The 21,779-nt window shown below is 32.9% G+C and overlaps 5 protein-coding genes and 1 long non-coding RNA gene across 7 annotated transcripts; 4 read left to right on the top strand and 2 right to left on the bottom strand.

Moving 5' to 3' along the window:
• Positions 1-166: 166 nt before the first annotated feature.
• On the top strand, positions 167-2,785 carry LOC101217815 (adenine nucleotide transporter BT1, chloroplastic/mitochondrial). Its single transcript, XM_004138682.3, has 3 exons — positions 167-1,143; positions 1,769-1,930; positions 2,018-2,785. Exons 1-3 carry the CDS (start codon positions 592-594, stop codon positions 2,489-2,491), a joined length of 1,188 nt encoding a protein of 395 aa, XP_004138730.1. The 5' UTR covers positions 167-591; the 3' UTR covers positions 2,492-2,785.
• Positions 2,786-3,053: 268 nt separating this feature from the next.
• On the bottom strand, positions 3,054-4,790 carry LOC101218051 (transcription factor HY5). Its single transcript, XM_004138683.3, has 4 exons — positions 4,466-4,790; positions 4,135-4,315; positions 3,571-3,727; positions 3,054-3,375 (listed from the first exon to the last, which is right to left on the bottom strand). Exons 1-4 carry the CDS (start codon positions 4,560-4,562, stop codon positions 3,334-3,336), a joined length of 477 nt encoding a protein of 158 aa, XP_004138731.1. The 5' UTR covers positions 4,563-4,790; the 3' UTR covers positions 3,054-3,333.
• A 1,012-nt stretch (positions 4,791-5,802) lies between these two features.
• Positions 5,803-8,960, top strand: LOC101218289. 2 transcript variants are annotated; one of them, XM_004138684.3, is made up of 3 exons: positions 5,803-6,068; positions 6,987-7,218; positions 8,431-8,960. In XM_004138684.3, exons 1-3 carry the CDS (start codon positions 5,950-5,952, stop codon positions 8,725-8,727), a joined length of 648 nt encoding a protein of 215 aa, XP_004138732.1. In that variant the 5' UTR covers positions 5,803-5,949; the 3' UTR covers positions 8,728-8,960. The 2 variants fall into 2 exon arrangements, with proteins under 2 accessions (XP_004138732.1, XP_031736431.1); XM_031880571.1 differs by having other exon boundaries at positions 5,930-6,068; positions 6,909-7,218.
• On the bottom strand, positions 8,765-9,697 carry LOC105434668. Its single transcript, XR_968778.2, has 2 exons — positions 9,587-9,697; positions 8,765-9,467 (listed from the first exon to the last, which is right to left on the bottom strand). It is a non-coding gene; the product is annotated as an uncharacterized LOC105434668 (long non-coding RNA).
• A 64-nt stretch (positions 9,698-9,761) lies between these two features.
• On the top strand, positions 9,762-12,426 carry LOC105434669 (UPF0481 protein At3g47200). The gene is made up of 2 exons (XM_011651516.2): positions 9,762-10,078; positions 10,719-12,426. The coding sequence occupies exon 2, from the start codon at positions 10,738-10,740 to the stop codon at positions 12,277-12,279; it is 1,542 nt and encodes a 513-aa protein (XP_011649818.1). The 5' UTR covers positions 9,762-10,078; positions 10,719-10,737; the 3' UTR covers positions 12,280-12,426.
• Positions 12,427-19,878: 7,452 nt separating this feature from the next.
• Positions 19,879-20,355, top strand: LOC116402142 (basic form of pathogenesis-related protein 1-like). The gene has a single exon (XM_031881204.1). It carries the CDS (start codon positions 19,879-19,881, stop codon positions 20,353-20,355), a length of 477 nt encoding a protein of 158 aa, XP_031737064.1.
• Positions 20,356-21,779: the final 1,424 nt, after the last annotated feature.

The raw sequence follows: 21,779 nt of genomic DNA, 5'->3' as shown, positions 1-21,779 counted from the left end.
GCCAAAATAGACAAATTTTTTAGTTCAATTTAAACTTAGATTTACGTATTTAGAGAATAATAATAATAATAATAATAAATATTTTTTAAAGGAAAAAAAAAAGAAAAAAAGAAAAAAAAGAAGAAGAAGAAGAGAAAAAACTAAATCGTTGGAATGAAGCAGAGGCCAATCACTCTGCGAAACGAATAAAGGAAGCAAAACAGCTTATTATTCCTCCATTAAAATATTTCCTTCAAAACCTTCAGAAGTTTGGCTGCACTGTTCTTGGGTTGGTGAAAGAGAGAGATTCCTCTACCTCTCTTCTTCTCTCTTCTCTCTTCCCTATTAGGTTTTCCCTTCCCCGTTTCTTCAATCTTCCTTTTCACAAATCCCTTCCTCAAAAACCCCTTTCTCCCACCCACCCCTTTTAACCCTTTACTTCATGCGCCTTTCTATTCTATCTCTTCTCTTCCTCGGTTTTTCCGCTCTTCAAATGGGTCTTCTTTCTTAATTCCTTTCTTCTTCCCAATACCCCCTTTCACCCTTTTCCTGGATTTCAATACGCTTGCCCTTAATTTCTTCCTAACCCGATTGTTTCCTCGCTTTTGATTTATGGGTAGGAAGGAATTTCGAGTTTTCGATGATTCCAATCATGGTGGGTTCTTCACGGTTTCTGGTTTGGGATCTCAATGTCGTCTCCATCAAGATGAATCTTTTCTTCCTGGTGGCTTATTTGCAAGCGTGGGGCAGATGGGTGTTGGCTTTGGAATTTCTCCAGATTCTTCCAATCCTCGCAACAATGGCGGCAATAAACTTGCTTACACCGATTTGTACATGAAGTACTTATCTTGGGTTGAGGGTTTTCGGATTCATGGGGCTAACGAAGACGAAGGGGTTGTGAAGAAGAAGAAAGGTGGGCTTAGATTGAAAGTTAAAGTTGCTAATCCTTCACTGAGGAGGCTGATGAGTGGTGCTGTTGCCGGGGCTGTCTCTAGGACTTGCGTGGCACCATTGGAGACAATAAGGACACATCTAATGGTGGGGAGTAGTGGAAATTCTACCACAGAAGTGTTTCATAATATCATGCAAACTGATGGGTGGAAGGGGCTGTTTAGGGGAAATTTTGTTAACATCATTCGTGTTGCTCCTAGCAAAGCTATTGAGGTATTGTAGCCTCTGATTTTGTGTCCATTCTCTAATATATACTTTGTTTCTGATTGGATTATGCTTAGTTGATGGTGGGAGGGAGTTCGAAGCTGCAAAGCTTTATCCTTATCTGATGAATTGGTTACTTTTGACTATGTGTTGTTCTTGTCCAATTGATTCTATATAACCTCAAGGGATGTATTTTTGTGAAAAGGTTGTGGTCATTTCAGGAGTTTTAGGACTATTGAACTCTAGTTTGCTAGTCAAAACTGGCTTTTCAAGAAGCCTCTCTGTTGTTATACTCCGATTGTGTATTATCAGCATCAATATGTTTGTTTTAGTGCTTGTGTCATTATACCTGTGGTTATTGCGTTATAGCATTACCTTGTTTTGAAATCGTTGAATTTTCGTTAGGTTGCTGGAGTTGTAGACTTGAATTCTGCTTTATCTACCTCATGTTGTGGAACCGTAAAAAGTAGCATACTCTTTTAAAATGTAACATGTGTTCCATGCAGTTTCAAACAGTAATTTAAATTTCGTTCAATACAAAATAGTGAAAAGTTCATCTAGGAAGGACGTTGAATCTGGCTTCTAATTTAACTCATTATGTATTTTGAAACTTTCTACACCATTCCATGTGCAGCTCTTTGTGTATGACACAGTCAACAAGAATTTGTCACCTAAACCGGGTGAGCCTTCAAAACTTCCAATTTCTGCCTCATTTGTCGCTGGGGCCTGTGCAGGAGTTAGCTCAACATTATGCACATATCCTCTTGAGCTACTCAAAACCCGGTTGACTATTCAGGTACATCTGAACTAAAAACTAAGCAACTCTGTAACCTTTCCTTTCTGATTTGAGATAATGTTATATAGAGCTCTGTGAATGTTGCAGAGAGATGCATACAACGGTCTATTTGATGCATTCTTAAAGATACTTAGAGAAGAGGGGCCTGCCGAACTCTACAGAGGCCTTGCCCCTAGTCTCATTGGTGTAATTCCGTATTCTGCGACTAATTATTTTGCTTACGACACATTACGGAAAGCCTATCGAAAAATTTGTAAGAAAGAGAGGATTGGAAACATCGAAACCCTTTTGATTGGTTCAGCAGCTGGTGCTTTCTCAAGCAGCGTTACATTCCCACTCGAAGTAGCACGTAAGCAAATGCAGGTGGGAGCTTTGAGCGGAAGACAAGTTTACAAGAATGTCATTCATGCACTTGTAAGCATATTCGAGAAAGAAGGCATTCCAGGGCTATTCAGAGGGCTCGGTCCCAGCTGTATGAAGTTGGTTCCTGCTGCTGGGATTTCTTTCATGTGCTACGAGGCATGCAAGAGGATCCTCGTCGAAGACGACAGTGAAGACTGACGAGTAGACAACTTTTTTACATGGCATGATAGAGCAAGCAATTCATGCTCTGAACTAGAGAGAGGAAACACAGTTTTGTTTTCTGTTTTTTTTTTTTCTCCCTTAGCTTTTATTTTGGCCCCACTCCCCCAACTCTTTAACTAGATTTCTGGTGTTTTGCTAAGATTCAGTTCCAGGATCCCCTTAGAAAGGCTAGAGCTGAATTTTCTTTTTTAAACTATTTATTTGGATAATCTCTTATATGATATTGTTCCCATTGTTAGTCAATGCATAATTACTTGTTCTAGTGGAACATCTCCAGTGTCGTTCCTGGGAGTGATTGGTCATATCCATGGATGGCAAGACAGGCAACTGAATTTGGGCCGAAGTCACGAGTGTAGTTGTCAACCAAGTTCATACTGACTTCAACTAAAATAGGTCCTTCACAAAGAAAAATGCAGGTGCTCCAGCAATGAAGTAGCTCATCAACATTATTGCATGAAATCCTTACGTACCAAATAAGAACAGTCGATGTACATTATCTTACTAAAATCTTTTTCTATCTCGAGTTTGAAGATCATTGTTGCAAGGTTGAATAGGCAAATTGTTTTATAAACCGTTACTCTGTTTGATCAGTTTTTATAGAAACTTCAATTCCATAGAAGTACAAGAATCTCCTTAGACCTCAGGTCAACATGAAAGATTGACAAATTAGCTACTTCTTTCTTCGAATGGAAGATGGAAAGGAAAAAAATGAGTATAAAAAAACAAAAAAACAAGATAAATTAAATTACCAAACTTTGGCAGTAACTTATCATATTTGATCAGAACTGATCAGGTGTAACAAAATACTCTCCTCCCTCTCACTCACCGCTTCTCCTACTTGCCGTTGTGTTCTTCAAAATCTACAATTAGAAATAGAAAAATGTTTTGTTAAGAAAAAAAAAAAAAAAAAAAAAACCAAATTTCATCGTATCAGCCAATGAATTTGGGTCTATCATAGAAAGCCCAGCAGCATAAGTAAAATAGAAAAAAGTTAAAAGAATATAATTATGGAATGTTAAATGGAAGGAATGATTAGAGTAATTAATTAAACTTACTTGTCTAAGCATCTGATTCTCATTCTGTAAAGTGGAAAGCCTTTCTTCAAGTTCAGAGTTCTTCTTCTCCAAATCCTTCACCCTTATCTCTAAATCATTCAAATACGCCTTTTTTCTCTCCCTTGCTTGCTGTGCCGATACCCTATTCCTCAGCAATCTAAATCCAATTTTAAATAAATAGCTTCAACAATCCGAAACCTCAATTTCAAGAAAAAAAAGTGCCCTTTTTTCTTTTCTTTTTTCTTTTTCATTTTGAAGTTGAAATAAGACTACGATTGAAGGATAAACATATCAATTTAAATTTCATTTTCTTTCATTTAAACAAATTTTAAAGTTGAGTAAAAAAATAATAAAACATTTCAAAACAAACTTAGTAAAAAAACAAAGTTTATAACCTAAAGAGAAAAAGGGAAAGTTTTTTTTTTTTTTAAAAAAAATTTTATGAAATAATTTTAATTAAATATCTAATAGAATGCTTGACTTTTGTTAAAAATTAGAAAAACGAGACAAAATGAGAAACTTAAAGGACTAAAAAGTACCAAAACGGCATGCGTTTTGCCTCACCTCTTGAGTCTCTTGCTTTCTTTATCAGCCGGACTTCTCCCTCTTTTCCTTTGACCCTCCCGAGAAACTTGAACCCGGTCCGGACCGGCTACCGAACCAGTATCCCTCCCGGAAGCCGATGTTCCCGCCGATTCCCCGCCTATCTCCGGCACTCTCCGGATCTCCTCATCGCTCTCCATTCCTAAATTTCTCTCACCAAACATCCATTACACACAAAATTCAAACCCCAAAAAGAAAAAAAAAATGAAGGAAACCCCCTAAATTATGTATGAATATGGATGAAATCAGCAGATAGAAACGATCAGATTCGAGAAAGAAGATAAAGATTAACCTTCTTTAACTTCGAGGTGAAGAGCAGAGCTGGAAGATCTTTCACTGCTCGAAGGCAGAGAACTAGCGGCGGCTGAACTCGTCGCTTGCTCCTGCATTTCTTCGTCAACCAAAACCAAAACTTACCCAAAAAAAAAAAAGAAAAGAAAAAGAAGAGCTTCGAACAAAGAAAGACAGAGGTCGATAAAAATCCCTTTTGCAATTATTTAAATTTATTCCGTTCAGATATTTTCCAGAAAGAGAGAAAGAGAGAAAGAGAGAAAGAGCGGGACATAAAAGGCTTCACACTGAAAATTAACTGAGAAAGCAAGGACTGAAGGATGGATTCACGCCGTTAAATGTTGTTTGATCCGACGGCTTCCGAAACTAGAACGTGGATGTGTCTTGGCCATGAGAAGATGTGGAAATCAAAGGTGTTTTTAAAAGGAACGTGGTGAAGTGTGTGTCGTTGGATGGGATCTGAGATCAGATGGGTAGGATTAGAAGTTTGTACTTCTTGGTTGGGACCATTTCGTACTCTTTACAAATAAAAAAGCGTCCGCCGTTCCGGAATTCCAATCGGGTTATTGTCCCACCCCTCTCTTAACTGCCTAAGTTTAATGCCAAACTCATTTTTCCCCTAACATAATTATCTATCTTCAACTATTTTCAAGTTCTACTCAATCAATCATCTATTGATTTCTTTTCTAAGTTTATTGTAATTTCTGTCACCTTAACAAACAAAATCAAAAACTAGTATATCAACGTAATTCATCGAACATGTTTTGGATCCAATTATAGTTTGATGTGATATAGTTCAAATTCATTAATAATTTATCAAAAATGTATGAAAAGGTGGATTATTACTTGTCTCACCTCCAACTATGCATCACATCAATAATTCATCACCTTGTTAAATGTTAATGATGTAGGAATTTTCCTTTCCAACTTAAAGATTAATAATACTAAGTTAGTATGTAATATTGTAATATTATATTAAAATTTAAATTATATGGTCAGACATTTTAATTATATTTTGGCAAATGGAGTACTAGTACGATAGTATCACCTAATCCATCCAAAAAAAAACAGACAATGTAGTTGTTTATGTATCAATAAAGTGGAAGATTGTTTATTAAAGGAAAATGTGTATTTAATGTTGTAACTAATGAATTAGATGAAACTCTTGCTATAACGAGTAATCCCAAATAATACACCATATTTTCTTGCCTTTCAGTGTAGAATTTCTACTTTGGACTTGGGCCTATTTTCAAAAAGCTGGATCAGAGTCCAAAACGAGGCCCAGCCCATTAAACATTCTCTCTCTCCTGTTTCGAATTTGGTCCTTGAAATGAAACACTGCCTGTTGACAATATTTCCGATTTCAACATCTCTTTTGGTTCCCGATCGATTTCTAATTAAACCGCCGTTACCCAGATCCTATTTCTTCCTATCTCCACCGTCTGAACTTTACTCTTTTCTTTCTCTAGTCTCAAGTTGTCAACCATGGCAACCTCAACGTCATCATCGACATCAACCGCATCAAAGAGTTGGATTAGGAATCTTTCTTCAATTGCATCTCGCGTCTATTTCTTACTTATCATACTTCAGATCCCGCTCTTCAGGTGTGTTTTCACTTTCTTCCACTTTTTTAACCTCTGAAACTCCTAATGATTTTGTACTCGGAGTTAGGACGGATTAGAACTGTTTCTCTTTACTAATGTTTACTTCCAGTTACAATTTTGAACAGCTTCTCATTAACTCTCTTGCTTCTTTCACTTTAGTTTGTTGTTCATACTTTGGTATATGTTTCTTCACTTGTTTGTATAATTTTGAATTTCTGATTCTTGATTAAACTAATTGTAAACACTGAATTTTGTCCTCTGTTTAGGATTAGTTTTAGTTTATGTGTTGAGTTTTGTGAATTAAAACTATTATTCGAGGACACACTAGGAAGAGAGTGTTGAAGAGTGGGATGAAAAAGATTGAATAGCTTAAGTTTGTGCCATTTCTTTTATCTATTTGAATCTTCGGTCCAATGTGCTTCCACTTCTTGCGAATTAAGGGCTCTTCTGTAGAAAGGAAGGATTATGGTTTATGGATCTCAATTGAATTAATATGTAGCATTTTCTATAGGTTTGAGATTCCATTATCCTTAAATCAATTAAGAAAATGGATCAAGGAACTGCCTAATGTGTGTGTTTGCTTTGAGATCAATATGCTTATGTTATCTAGAAATAAAATTTGGAGAAAATAAGGAAATGAACGACTGTGAATTTCTTGCTTTCATTTTACACGATGCTTCATCGGATATTAGTTATATATTCCTTCCAAGTTCCAATATCCTGTACTATACATTTCCATTCTTTGAAATTATGATTCTTGGCTACTAAAAGTTTAATAATAGAAAAAAACATTGTTCCTTTGTCCAAATATTTGACTTTGTGATATTTATTTTCTGCAAGTTTGGAACATCCATGTTGACGTAGCCTTTGGTGTATGATGGATGTGCACATTACATAATTCAAAATGTGTCTTCTCAGGATCTCATGCAGATCTGGCATGTGTACGAGCCCTTTGCACGTAACTTCATCCCAGTTGATTGCAAGTGAAGTATTTCCTGCACCTGTAGTTAAGGCACTTCTCTATCCTGGAGCAGTTGTGAATGGGCTTGTCATGAACTTGACAGTTCCTAGCTGGAGTAATTTGTTCGACATCTATAATTTGACTAACATTAAGGAAGCCTCTGCTGTCACTGATCTTCAGCGCTTGGAGGTTATTTTGCTTGACCTCCCTGTTTACCTTTTTTATTCAATTGGTAACTTTTGATCTAATACATGGTTCTATCTTGGATTTAGGCCCTTATTTTGATAAAGCAAATTATGGTTTATTTTAAAATTTCTCAACGTGGTTAGCTAACTGGACAGGCTTCCTGAAGTTTTCTTTTGGAAACCATTTGGGACAATTGGGAATCTGACAGAACATCTTATTTATTCACTTCACTATCCCTTCTGCTTAAGATTTTAACCAAAAAGTGCTTATATAGTATAATCTAAATGCTTTTTCCTAACCGCCAACTGATTCCCTAGCCCAAATAGTGGACCAACAATACTATGTTAGAAGAGACTTTCTTGAGTTGAAAACACTGGAAAAGTGTGTCCAGGAACCTATCTCACTTGGGAGCATGAAAAACTAGGTGAACAAACACCGTGTTTGGTAGAAGCAAATGATAAGCCAGTTTGCCACCAAGCCAGTAGGCTCATTGACCTAAAATTGACCAATCTCTGGGATCCGACGTAGGACTTGGATGCTTAACCTGAGGTCCCTGGAGCTTTTGTTTTAAGGATATTCTTAGTCATTGACTGCAAATTGGACTTCTCGTTGTTTTCTAAATTCTGTCATACTTAATTATTGTTGCCGTTACTGCTCATACTCCTTCAAGGCCCCGAGCATAACTTCCCTATCATTTTGCTGCTGTTCAACTTCTGCCACCAGTGAGGTATATATTGCGAAGGGATAACTTTGAGAATTTGCTATCCTCCTGAGCACCAGAGAATCCTTTTTAGAGGAGCCTATTTGGACTGCAAGATAGTCTATTTTGTATCCTGGCTTGGTATTTTATTTCAAAATATTGATATCATTATCGTGGTACTTTGAAAAAACTGGTTTTCTAATCTTTCTTCTTGAAGGTTTTGCAGAAATCCTTCTTAATCGAGTAAGTCAATTGATTTAAATATTCCATCTGATTAAGGAATTTCCTTGCAACATACACACATGTTTTTTTGTGATGCTGGACGTTTATTTTGTTATTTTTTGGAGAAATTGCTTACTGATGCACAAATCACTTCAGATGAATCATTCCACTTCTGCTATTATGAAGAAAAACCCTTTCGATCCTGTCATTGTTATTTTTCTTCCAAGATGAAGGCTCGGTAATAACTAGCAGTATTTTCAGGCTGTATTGATTGACATGTTCCTTGGACTCAGGTTCTTGCGGGAAGCTATTTCTCAGTGGCGGGAGCATTTGTTGGTCTTTTGAAGCCCGGGAGGATGAGCATGTTTGGAACTCTTTTGGTAATTTGGGGTCTTGTTAAGGAAGGAATCCTGGGAAAACCTGTGAACACAGATCCTGTAAAAGCTGTTTATGTTTATCCTACAATGATTCTCGCTGTGATCTGTGCTTTCTCATCGGTTAAGTATGATGTGAAGAAGGTTGCTAGAGGTGCCCCTGCTCGACCAATTGCAAAGCCGCTTCAAAGCTCATCAAAATCTAAGCTCAAGTGAGTCCAATTATAATTTCCTTAGCTTCTATGGGTTTTTGTTTTTTGTTCTCACTCCTGAGTCCTGCCACTTCCAAACATCATTTTATGCATATCCCAATATTCATTTTGTGGATCGATTAGTTGTGCCGTGGGTTTGATATACAAATTTCTTCTCAGATAGTTCTTTCCACCACCACTATCTCACTTTTCCAGCTTCAATTGCTAGAACTGCATATATTATATTTGGTTCAATTATTTGGATCATGAAGAGAGAGGTCCCTCTCATTTCTCGTTCCTTCTTCTCTACAATAGCTTTGTAAAAGTTATATATTTCAAAGGATCGATGTAGAATATTTTATATAAAGTAAGGGTAATGGGTAGTCATCCAAATATATAAATAAGATTTAACCTGTTTTTAAAAAGTGTTTGAAAATATTTTAAATACATCAAAATGTCATACATCAGTATTAGTGTCTCGTTAGTGTCCATCAAACCATGAAACTCACGCGTGGTATTCACTAACTTTTTAATAGAAAAAAAAATGAAGTATTAATAATATAATAATTATATTACATTTATGAGTATAAAACGAAATGCATACGTTGGGTTGGATTGGGTGGAATTTCACTATTCTTTCAATCTGCCCCTTGTCTGCCAAGGTTGGATCAGTTTCAGGAGTTTTGGTTCGATTTTTCAAATTACTTCACTCACGCTAGGTTAGCTTCAACCTACGTTAGGTAAGATTCTAATGTCTAACATATCCTACAATGAGGCACAAAAAATAGTGAGTGGTATTGTCAATATACATACAAAAATTGTTACATCAACTGCTTATGTAGTAAACAAGGATTTTTGCGTAACAATATAATTATCCTACGTACCTATGAACATGAAGGGGTAATTATTGGAGTTGCCTGTGAGTCTCGTGGATGCTTTGTTTTAGAAAAATCAAATTGATTTTGAAAAGATAGATGAACTATTTTTCTTCGTTGCTAATTGATTCTGAGATAAAATTTCCTATCATTCAACAATAATTATTCTATATATGGACCTCTAGCCAATTGCTATGATCGTAAAGCTGATTCTTTTCTTGCATGATATTTCTTGATTGATTGATTAATTCAAGAAAGAAATATATACTCAATAAACTTAACTAATACAAAACCTCGATGGGGTCTGTGTTCTTAAATATTACGTTATATATATATATCCAACAATCACCCTTTTGTTAGTTATCAGAAAACCTGCGTACGTAGTAAATGCAAGCAAAGAGTTCCATTTTCACAACCCGTCTTCTCTTAATCATCTAGTTAGTTAATTATTCCCAAATTTCTCTCTTCCTTCCATACAAGTTTGCACACAGAAGCAAGCAGGTACTCTTTCACTTCTTTCCTTTCTTCCTTTCTAATTTCCTCAATTTATCAAACTCTTCCTTTTATGTGTATATAGTTTTTATAATATTTATTCCTTGTATTTCTTTTTAGCTTTGGTTCGAATTCGTTTGAGTTCTTATATCTTATTCTTTTTGGTCGATGTATTTTCAATTTACATTATTACAACTTGGTTTCTAGAAATGATCTTTACCTTTTCTAGCATGTCTTTGTTTTCAAGGAGGGATTGGAGACATATAGATGTATTTAAGTTTAAAATAGAAAATAATACTGAGAATGAAGTGCTTCCAATTTCAAAATATCTGTTAAAGCAATAAATTGTATACATAGATATTGTGTTTTAATTAAAAGATTTGTTTGTTTGTAAATATTTACTAATTGATAGACTACTATCTTCCTCTATACTGAAATTTTGTTATATTGAGTTTATGTATATATTTTTAACAGTTTTGTCGATTAAAACACCGACATTAAAACAATTTTTTTACAAATATTGACTTTGATTAATTAAGGCTAAATTGAATCATGCGTTTTGTTTGGAAAAGTAAACATTATTGGTATGTGTTATTTCATTCAGTATTATTAAACTATATATATTTGGATGTGTTGTTTGTTGTTTAAGGAGATTTGAAACCGTGGAAATGGAAGTTGGTGAGAATAATGATTGTCGTGATATTGTGATATCAATAAAGAGCAAGTTGAAACAACTACATGTTGTTAACACAGAATGCAACATTTATAGAGTTCCCAAATTGCTATGTCAAATGAATATGACAGCCTATGTTCCTCAAGTCATTTCCATTGGCCCTCTACATCATGGTTCTAAGGATTTGAATGCTACAGAATGTTATAAGCTTCAAGGTCTTCGTAACTTTCTACGTCGTTTTGATGATAGTTATGGGGAGAAGTTATTGGAGAACCTTGTGGAAATCACTCAATTTTATGTAGGTCGAGCCCGTAGTTGTTATGCCGATCCGATAGACATGGACGACCACGAGTTTGTAAAGATGATGCTTGTGGATGGTTGTTTCATAGTAGAACTCTTTATACTTGTTCATAACATAACTACTTCAGATGACCATAAGTTCTCTAAAATTGATCAAAATGTTGACCTTCTCTTTTATTATCAAGGAATAATTCCTGATGTATATTTTGACTTGATAAAGCTCGAAAATCAACTTCCGTTCTTCATTCTTCAACTTTTGTTTGATCTAATACCACGAGATAACAATCAGTCCAAATCCCTAATTCTAAACCGTAAATCCCCAATCCTAGATAAGAATTCCCTCTTTATCCCCTTTCTAGAGCTTACATTTGAGAATCTTCGTCTTGGGTGGGTAAAAGATTATGTACAGCTTGGTAAAAGATCAATTACTTTGCATGAGTTTTACCCCAAGCACTTGCTGGATTTCTTAACACTATACTACGAAAACTCAAGTTCAAATGATGACGAATGTCACAACGAAACAAGTGAGAAGAAGAAGGTTCATGCGGAAAATAGAGATAATCAGAAGACTCTTTCAATCTTCAAACAAACCTATTTGAAGGTGAAGAATAATTTGTGCTCATGTTTTAGACGAAATAAGAAGCATGGGGAAAATGACCATGAGAAAAAGATGTATATTCCTCCATCCATAACTGAGCTCTCTGAGGCTGGAGTCACATTCAAGAAGCCAAAAAAGCTTCCAATTATAACCAACATAACCTTCAAAAATGGGGTTTTGGAAATCCCACCTATAGTTATTGACCATTACTTCGAAACTATTACTCGAAACTTGATAGCGTATGAGCATATGGACAAAATTTATAAAGAAATGAAGGTAATCTCATATATCTTATTTATGGATTATTTGATAAGCACAGAAAAAGACGTGAGTTTACTTGAGAAGGCAGGAATCATAGTCAACGATATTGGCGGTAGCCATAAAGAAGTTTCAAAATTGTTTAACAATCTCAGTAAATTTGTCAATAGGTCAGATAATAATAGTGAGTATTTCAAGAAATTCCAGGGTATCAGCAAAGCATTATGTGAGCATCGTGATAGACGGTGGAATAAGTTAAAAGCTTCGTTGAAACATAACTATTTCAATACGCCATGGGCTAGTATCTCTGTCTTTGCTGCAACCTTGGTTATTGTTCTCACTCTCCTTCAAACAATATTTGCTGTTATATCAACTTTCTAGTCAAAACCTATCCTTCGTCTCCATCTTTCTGTTTTGTCTTCTATAATTGTACTCCATTTTTCTTGCACTTCTTTTTTGGAAATATGTAGTTTGATGTATTAATTAGTTGGAAGAAAACGTTTGGATAAAACATACTAATTTTCCTAAGTTTTAAGTAGCTTATTTCAAAAGAAAAAAGAAGAGATAATTTGGAAATTGAACAAAGCCATGGAAGGTTTCTCCACTTTTCAATTTTTCAAAACGTTTTTCCCAAAACGTTTATGTTGGGGTTGTTTATTTTTTAAAACTAATTATTCTATCCATGTTTACAAGAGATCGAAGAGACCTATCATCCATAAAATACGGAGAAATTTGTAAGAATGACAAAATAAGATAGTGCAGTTTGAAAAATAGCAAATTTACAAAATAATTTTAATTTTAGCAAAATTGTAAAACATATATCTTTTTTTGAGAATTTTTCAGCCGATTTTACCCCTTGATAGAATGAATATCACTTTGTTAATTACAATGTATTTGTGAACCGTAAAACAATAGAACATAACACATAATTACGATTACGATATATTTAAATATCATTCAATTTTATAATAATATTAAATAAGTATTTATTTTATCTATCGATCTCATTTAACTAAATTCTAGATTCATGCCTTAAATTTATAACAGATTATCATATTGCTTAATTGTAAGTTTCATTAGAAGATTCAAAAATTTGAATTTAAAATAATATATTTTACCTATAGTTATGCATATAGCAATTATTCTATATTCGGATTGATCATATTAATAATAATAAATTGTTAAGAATTATTTTAGGGAATAAATGGTAACATAACGCCAATAATCTTGTTATGTAATTATCATTAAATTAGGAACATTTTCTATAGATATTATTTACTACCATTTAAAATTTGATTTTAAATTCTTGTAAATTCTCCTAAAATCGTGTTATTGGATTGATATCTCTAAAATAATGACAAACATAAAATTAAAATTTTTGGATTATTTATATTTCAAAATATTTATAAAATTATTGAATTTAAATTTTATATTTAAATACCTCCAAAATACTTATTGCTCCTAACAAATTGAATTAAAATTTTTATCTTCTCCTCAGATCGTGCTAATTGATTTATTTTTATTTTTAAAAAATTATTTTATTGTGCCATGAATAATTATTTTGAGAAGTGTTTTTAAATTATGTTAATATCTACGTTTATTTTCACATAGTAAGAGTCTCAAATACATCATAATTGTGATCCACAATCTTTAAAATTTTATAGTCATCTATTATACAAACATATTCCAATCAACAGATTTTGGACACACAAAAAAAGATAAAAAATTTGGTCATCAAGACGTGGTATCATTACTCATCTTGATTTCACATATTCCAAATACAATTTATTTCAATAGGTAAAAAAAAACGAGACATGATATTGAAAATAACACAAATTCACTATATTTTGTAAATAACATTCAAATTTGGTAAATCTTAACCAATAATACATGATATAGTTTTAATAATAATTTGAATTTAAATTTTAGATCATTCTCTAAAATTGTGTTAAATATAAATATAAGAATTTCACTTTTTTTTAAAAAAAAAATATTTTTAGTTGATTTTACTTGTATAGAGGAAAATTCTTATCCGATAGATATAGGTTAAAATGATAGAATATAACCATAATTATGATGTATTTGCAAATCATTCAGTTGTGTAAAAATATTAAATGAATATTTACTTTTGAAATGAATTTGATTGAAACATCCCTAGATTTAAGCCTACAACTTATTCCAGATTTTGTAGTTTGTAGGTTTCAAATCAAGTAATTAACAATTTATTTAGTTGTGGGGGTTAAAATTAAAATTGTTAAAATTAAAATTGTATCTTACCCCTATAATTATATAATTATGATGCACGTAATGTATATATGATTATTCTAAGAAAATTTTGATTTTCCTCTACAATTGTGGTACTTGATTAATTTCCTAAAATAATGTCAAATATAATTTCAAAATTTTAGGATTATCTTGTTAATATCCTTTATCTATTTTTCATAATTGTTATTTTAAAATAAAATTTTAAATTTTGATTCGAAACCACCAAACTATTAAAATTGATTTAAAAATTTATAAAAATAGTTTGAATTTAACCAGCTAAGATTATCTTTATATCTCCAAAATAATAACAAACTTAAATTTAACCTTTTAGAATATATCCAAAATATTTATAAAAAATGAATATTTTATTTTTTAGAATATATCCAAAATATTTATAAAAAATGAATATTTTATTTTTGGAAAGAATTAATTGAAAAGAAAAGATTTGTTTTATTTAAATTGGAGAAGACAAAAAGGAAAAGGAAGATATGTAAGGGAAAATAATAATATACTAATATTATTATTACTATTCATCAACATCTTCTTCACTCTCACCAAACTTTAGCCGCCATCGACACCTTCATCTCTGTTCGAGTGTTCTTCGTCCAGTCGAGATCTCCAACTTTGTAGCCATCTCCTCCATTATGTTGATCAAGAACTAAGCTGCAAGGAAACATCTCATTTGCTGCACGTCGCTAGTCGCATGTTTACTTCATCCAAAGTTGAACGCCTTTGTGCCACTTGTTCCTTCGCGCGTCGCATGCCCAGCCGCATCGGTCTCCTTCGTCTGCATTTGTTCACCGATTATGCCAAAACTTCCACCCTCAGTCACTGGATTTTAGTGACTTTGTTGTTGTTGGGGTTTTGTGACATACATTGTATGTTTTCTAAAAATTAAGCGGATATATTGTTGTTGTAATTTAAATGAGCGAAGAAGAAAATCTGTTGAAGAAGCTCACCTTTGCACAAAACGAAAAAGAATCTATAATTGGTTTGATGAAGAAGATGGTTGACAAGAAGGAATTTTTTTGATTTGCACTGAATGTATGAAGACTTTGAAGGTTTCGAGGAGGACGAAACTTGTAGCTCCAATCTTTTCTGCAAATAATCGAAGACTTTGAAGATTTGGTGGAATATACAAAAGTGGAAGGTAGTGAAGCTGGATTCTTTTCGACTTTGAATACCTAAACATGCACAATTTTAACAAGGATGTGTTATTTAATTACAGTGTATTTGGGTTTTAGGTGAACAATTGTATTTAGAACTGATTTTGAATTGGGTAGGGGCATTGAGACATTGTTCTATTTATTTATTTTTTTTTTTCAGATTTTTTAGTTTTACTATTCTAACAATTTAAAAATAAATTTGCTATTTTTCCAAAGTAAACCTCTTAATTTGCCATTGTTCTTGTCAACCCTAAAATATGCAAAGAATTTGAAGTTTTAAGTAGAGTTTGTTTATTTGCACACGATAGTCTTTTTATTAAAAATTAGTATTGTAAAATAAAGATGAATTATTTAAGAAGGTCTCGTTTGATTGCTATTTGATTTTTAGTTTTTGGTTTATGAAAATTATGATTTTTTTTTCTTTTACAATTTTTAAGAGCAAATTGCAAAAATTACCGTTAATTAGTTGCACAATTCAACTCTCAAATTTGTACACATGTTAAAATTGGAATTCCAAACTTATATGATGGTAGAAATTGGTACCAATTGTTTAAGATTGAAAGGTCAATTTCTACCCATGAGAATCCAATTTCTATAACTAGTAAACTTGAGAGCTCAATTTTAAGATTGGTAAAAGTTTGAGAACAAAAATTTTATAATGGAAAGTTCAAAAGTTAATTGCAAATTCTATCACATATAATTTGTATCCTCAAGGATGGATGTCTCCATTGTTTTTCTTAAAATCTTGCTTAAAATGAGGTGGAGAGGAGATGAGATGAGATGAGTTACTAAGTTATATTTATATATATTCATTTATTATTGTTTAGTTTGTTTTGAAAATATATATGATGCATATCTTTGTTCTAATTAAGGAGAATAGAAAACGTGGACGTGTTTGAAGTGGAAATGGGAAAGAGTAGTGAGATTGCAAGTGCATGATGTAGAAAGCAAAAAGACCGTATATTTAATAACCATATGCCATCAATTAGTGAGCCTCAACAATATCTTCCTCATAATGTTGTGATATCCATTCGAAAATGTTGAACCAAATGCATTCTATATTAATCAAAATTGTAGATCTATCCACTTGTAACTAAAAGAAACCATATATTATATATATTTACAATTGAAAATTTTAAATATTTTCTTTTAATTTTATTTTCTCATTCTTAATCTATAACTTTATTATTGTCTATTTTTGTCTAGCTACCACATCCGGTAGTAATTAGTTCTATTTACATTCATAATATATTTTCGAAAAGTTAAGAGTTCGATCGATGCTAGTGCAAGTTAAATATTGTAACGTTGAGTAGAGTTAAGCATAAGGACGTTTGAACAACAATGAAAATATATAACACTAAAAGTAATAAAATATGGTATCATTTCACGTGAGTTAATGACAAATTATTAAAAAAAGCGAAAAGTACGATTTCTTAACTTATGATGTTTTATTTCTAAATCCAATAAAATATAATTATCGAATATTTGTTGTGATGATGTGGCAAAATTTAATTGGCCGAAATTTCTTGCTCAACAATCTCAACTCTTTATCTTTATTTTCTTTTATCTAAAATATAGAGATAAAGAACGAGGATAGAGAAAATTTTGTCATTATCATTATCGTTATCACCATTATTATTATTATTATCATCATTTATTATTATATTATATTTTATTACTATTAGGGTTCTTTTTCTTTTTTCTTGTTGTTTTTCTTCTTCTACTTCTTCTTATTATTTCTTTCTTTGTTCACTCCTCTTTTTTGTTTCTTTCTTTCTTTCTTTTTTTTTTATTGTTATTATGTTTCCTTTCTTTTACTATTCACATTGCTATATCATAATTATTGTTGTATACACATAATCATTTAGCAAATTTGTCTCTAATGCTATAAATGTTTTATGTTTTTCAAAACCTTCAAAATTTAAGATATGATTTCATAAGATTTCCTAAACCAGTCTTTTCTAAAAAACTTATACTGTTTTCCTTAAAAAAAATCATACGATGGAATCTAGAACTTACTGGAAGTCCGTTATTTTTAGATTCTTGAGGTAAGGGATCAATATCTTTGGAAGTCCGAGATTTGATTATAAGAAAAAATGAATTTAATTAATGTTTAAAAAAAATCTTTATTCAAAAATTAGCCTACGATAGATTTTGAGAAATTGTAATAATTTCTCATTATCTTAAAGTGAGAAACTTTCCTTAAATATGTAGTCTTAATTAATGGAATATTATTCCACTTATTTTATGAGATCATTGCTTCAAACATTGAAGTAACGAGGGGTAGAATAAGACATTAGTTTAAAAATAAATGAAAAAATATTTTCAATTTAAGATTTGAAATTTGACCACCGTTTTTAAAATGGGTGTTGTGAGGTGCTAATACTTCCCCACACACAAATGACTCCCAAACTCAACTCAATTTTCTCACAACCATTTTTTTTTTGTTTACTTTATTTCGGTGTCCAATCACACCGTAAAAAATATTTGTGGCGACTCCTATTTTATTTTAAAACTAGCTCTTTTGAGGACGTCGGCCGCTCCGCGTCGTCTTCGGCACGTGGTGACAATATCATTTAGCTAGTAAGATTCAAGAGAATCACAAAATATATAACTTATCCAGAATCAACTATCTTGAATTACACGACTTTTACAAAGACAAATATTTAGACACTCCTCCTAAACCACTTGAGTTTTTCATACTACTATTTGATGAGTACGATTCTTATCGATTTGGAGTAGATAAATTCTTTCAAATTCAAGACAATGTCACTAGAAGAAAAACCCTCTACTATGACATTTATTTATTTCACAAAATAGAGGGATGAAAAAAAATGTCACGAAAGGGAAAAAAACGCGTTTTTGGCGGGAAAAGACGGAAATTTTCGGAAAATATTTTTCGCGACAGTTATTTGATATCATAAAATAGAAATAAAATAATATATTTAATATAAAAAAAAATAATAACTTTTTTAGGGATTTTTAACTTATTCCCTTCTCCCCTTTCCCCTTTCTTTCGTCTTTCTCCCCTTTTGCCTCCTCTTTCTGCTTTCTACCCGTTCTCCCCTTTCGCCTCCCCTTTCAGATTTCTTCCCTTTTGCCTCCCAATCTCCGAACTCCTTGAACTCCCTTCTCCAGACGACGACGAGGTCCATCATCGGCACTGCCTCCTCATGGCCATCTCCCCACTCCAACGGCGCCTGTACCTCTTCTACTACACGACAAATGGGCTACGACCACTCTTTGGAATCTACCATTGAAGCCTCCAAATCTCGCCTTTCTCAGATTCGTTCCACCTCTTATCTTCATTTCCAAAAGGCAATTGTAATTTCTTCATCCCTTATTATTACTATTGTTTTTTTCTTACCTCTCCTGTTGTTCTTTGTTTAGTTTCCAATTAAGGATGAATGTAAGTTTAGGTCTCTAAGAGAAAGGGTTGAAAGGGTTGAAAGGTTTTGAATCATTACTCTCTGTACTTTTCTTTGAGTAAGTCATCCTAAAAAAGATAGTTTTATAGCATTTGAATAAAGCTTTAGGCTATTTGCTAGATTGCAAAGTGGTTTCTGGACACAAAATCCCATGGTCGAAATTTAAGAAGAATCGAGTTCTTGCTCCTGTCGATTTTTTCAATTAAACTTGAAACTCAATTCTCAACATTGCATCTAAGATATGTTCTTCACAAATTTTTGTATTTATTCCTTAATTTTTCTAGATTTCTGGCTGCCACTAAGTTTAAATTCTCCTCACATTCACACGATGAACTCGTAAGAAAAACTATTTTTGAATAAAAAAAACAAAGTTTTATTTTATTGGTTAAAGATAAAAAAATTTGTTTAGTTCAACGTGTGGGTAAGGGTTCAACTTCAGTTAAGGGTGAATGGAGTTCAAATTCCTACCTCCAAATTTGGAATATTATTATATTTTTCCATCCTCAAAGGGGAAGACATAGAAAACTAAAACTTATGAAATTGATTGAACTAATATTTCAACCAAAAATAATGTGTAATTAACATGTTTGACATTCAAACTCATAAGATGCACAGCATTATTAGTCCTTAGTTGTATATTAATGTAACAAATTAAAACAAAATAAAAAGGAAAGAAATAGAGGTTAATAAGGTGAAGTTCAACTTCAGTTAATAAGGTGAATGCAGTTCAAATGCCTACCTCCAAAATTGCAATGTTATCTATTTTTCCATCCTTGAAGGGGAAAACACACAAAAACTAAAACTTATGCAATTCATTGAACTAATATTTCAACCAAAAATAATGTGTAATTAACATGTTTGACATTCATACTCTTAAGATGCACATCATTATTAGTCCTTAGTTGTATATTAATGTAACAAATTAAAACAAAATGAAAAGGAAAGAAATAGAGGTTAATAAATAGAGGTCAACAAAGAAGCAAAAATACAGACAGTTTCAAATACATTTCTTCCTCTCCTTCATCACATTCCATATTTAATTGATCTTCATCTCTATAAAAATCATCTTTCTCTTCATTTTCTAACATATCAAAATGAAAACTCAAAGTCAAAACCCTCCAATGGCAATTTTCATTCCCACTTTCATGTTCCTCTTCTTCCTAGCACATGCCCAAAACTCCGCTCAAGACTACATTTCCCTACACAACAAAGCTCGGGCGACAGTCGGCGTCGGTCCAATGACATGGAACAACACTGTAGCTGCCTACGCTCAATCCTACGCCAACAAAAGGATAAATGATTGCGCCTTGGTTCACTCCACGGGACCATACGGTGAAAACATAGCGGTAGGCTACTACCCCGAGTTCACCGGTGCGGATGGCGTAAAGATGTGGGTGGGAGAAAAGCATTTATACGACTATGCATCAAACTCATGCAAGGGAGGCGACTGTGGACACTATACTCAGGTGGTGTGGCGAACCTCCGTGCATCTTGGATGTGCAAGAGTGGCTTGTAAAGGGAAGTCCCAGTTCGTTGTATGCAACTATGATCCTCCTGGCAACTATATAGGATTAAGACCCTATAATTCTTCAATGTAAAAGAAAGAATTTACTTGCACTCGTTAAATAAAATATTGTCTACTTTCACTCGACGTACTTATTTTACAATTATGGAAGAATCATCAATCGTAAAGGGACGGAGAATAAGTTAAACCTAATATTTTCTCAAGTTGAACAAAAGTATTTGATACGTTTTAACATAAGCTACGTACATACCTTTATGTTAGTTTGTTTGTTCTTATCATTATTTTTTGTAACGTTGAAAAAATAGTGAGGTTTGGACATCCAATACTTTGTTGGTTACTAAGCTAAATAAAAGTCACATGTTCACTACAAACATGCGTTGGAAATTAAAGCATGCATTTGCGTTAGGTTAGTGCACGATGTATCAACGTAACCATGCATTGTCCCACAGGGTAGGTTATCTAAAGAAAATTGAGAGACTATCAATTAGATTCAAAATAATTAACTATATAGCAACATTTAAAAAATTTACAAATATAACAAAAATAGTCGACTATCTTTTTTTTTTAAAAAAACGATATACGATGAGTCAGATGTACCAGGACATCTCCACTAGGTGGACACCTCCTTAGCACCCCTGTTATTTCTGCTTCATTAATATATAAGAGAGAAAAGTATGAGAAGTCAAAAAAGTACAAAAAGTGCTAGAGAGAAGTCCAAGAGACTCACAAGTCAGAATTAAAAAGCATTTAAATTTAAAGCAATGCTACTGATCGAGTAGTTTCTCAACAGAGGAGAACGATTGGTCCAAAAACTCGTAAGAGCTTGAATATCTTCCTAAATCACAAGGTGATCTTTCTAAATCATTGAAAATCCTCTTATTTCTTTCATTCCATATGGATCAAAGGGTGATAACTACTGTGTTGAAGATAATAATTTGCTTATTTGTTTTCACCTTTGATTTGCACATATATTTGCAAAGGGAGACAGTGTTCTAAAAAATGAAGGAATGGTTAAGCAGAACACCAACATTTTTCCATATACCATTTACAAGTGGACAAGAGATAAAAGATGATTTCTGTCTTCATCGGCGGTTTTGCACATAAGACACAAGGATGGTTTCAAGCTCCACGATGGAAGTCTCCTTTGTAAATGTTCAGTTGTGTTGATACATTCATTCATGAAAGAGAGACCAAATAAAGAATTTGCATTTTTGGGGGATGATCGACTTCCAAAGATTTTGATAAATTTGCTCGTTAGAATTGTTAAGATCGGCTTGATTACTGTTATGTAAAGCCTTTTAATGGAGGCAATCATGAAGCTACCATTGGTATTCAAGCTCCAAATAGGAAGGATCCTAGCCATGATCAAGCAAGGGGGAATTGAGGATGATTTTGATCTCATTCCACAAATGTGTCTACACACTTCTCTCACGGTCTTCTCGAAAAAGGTCCCATTTCAAATTTTCAGCATTCCACATATCTTTGATGGAGTTGTAT

The sequence above is a fragment of the Cucumis sativus genome, chromosome 2 (assembly GCF_000004075.3).
Source record: "Cucumis sativus cultivar 9930 chromosome 2, Cucumber_9930_V3, whole genome shotgun sequence".
NCBI classification, from domain to species: Eukaryota; Viridiplantae; Streptophyta; class Magnoliopsida; order Cucurbitales; family Cucurbitaceae; genus Cucumis; species Cucumis sativus.
This window is presented reverse-complemented; position numbering and strand designations above follow the sequence as displayed.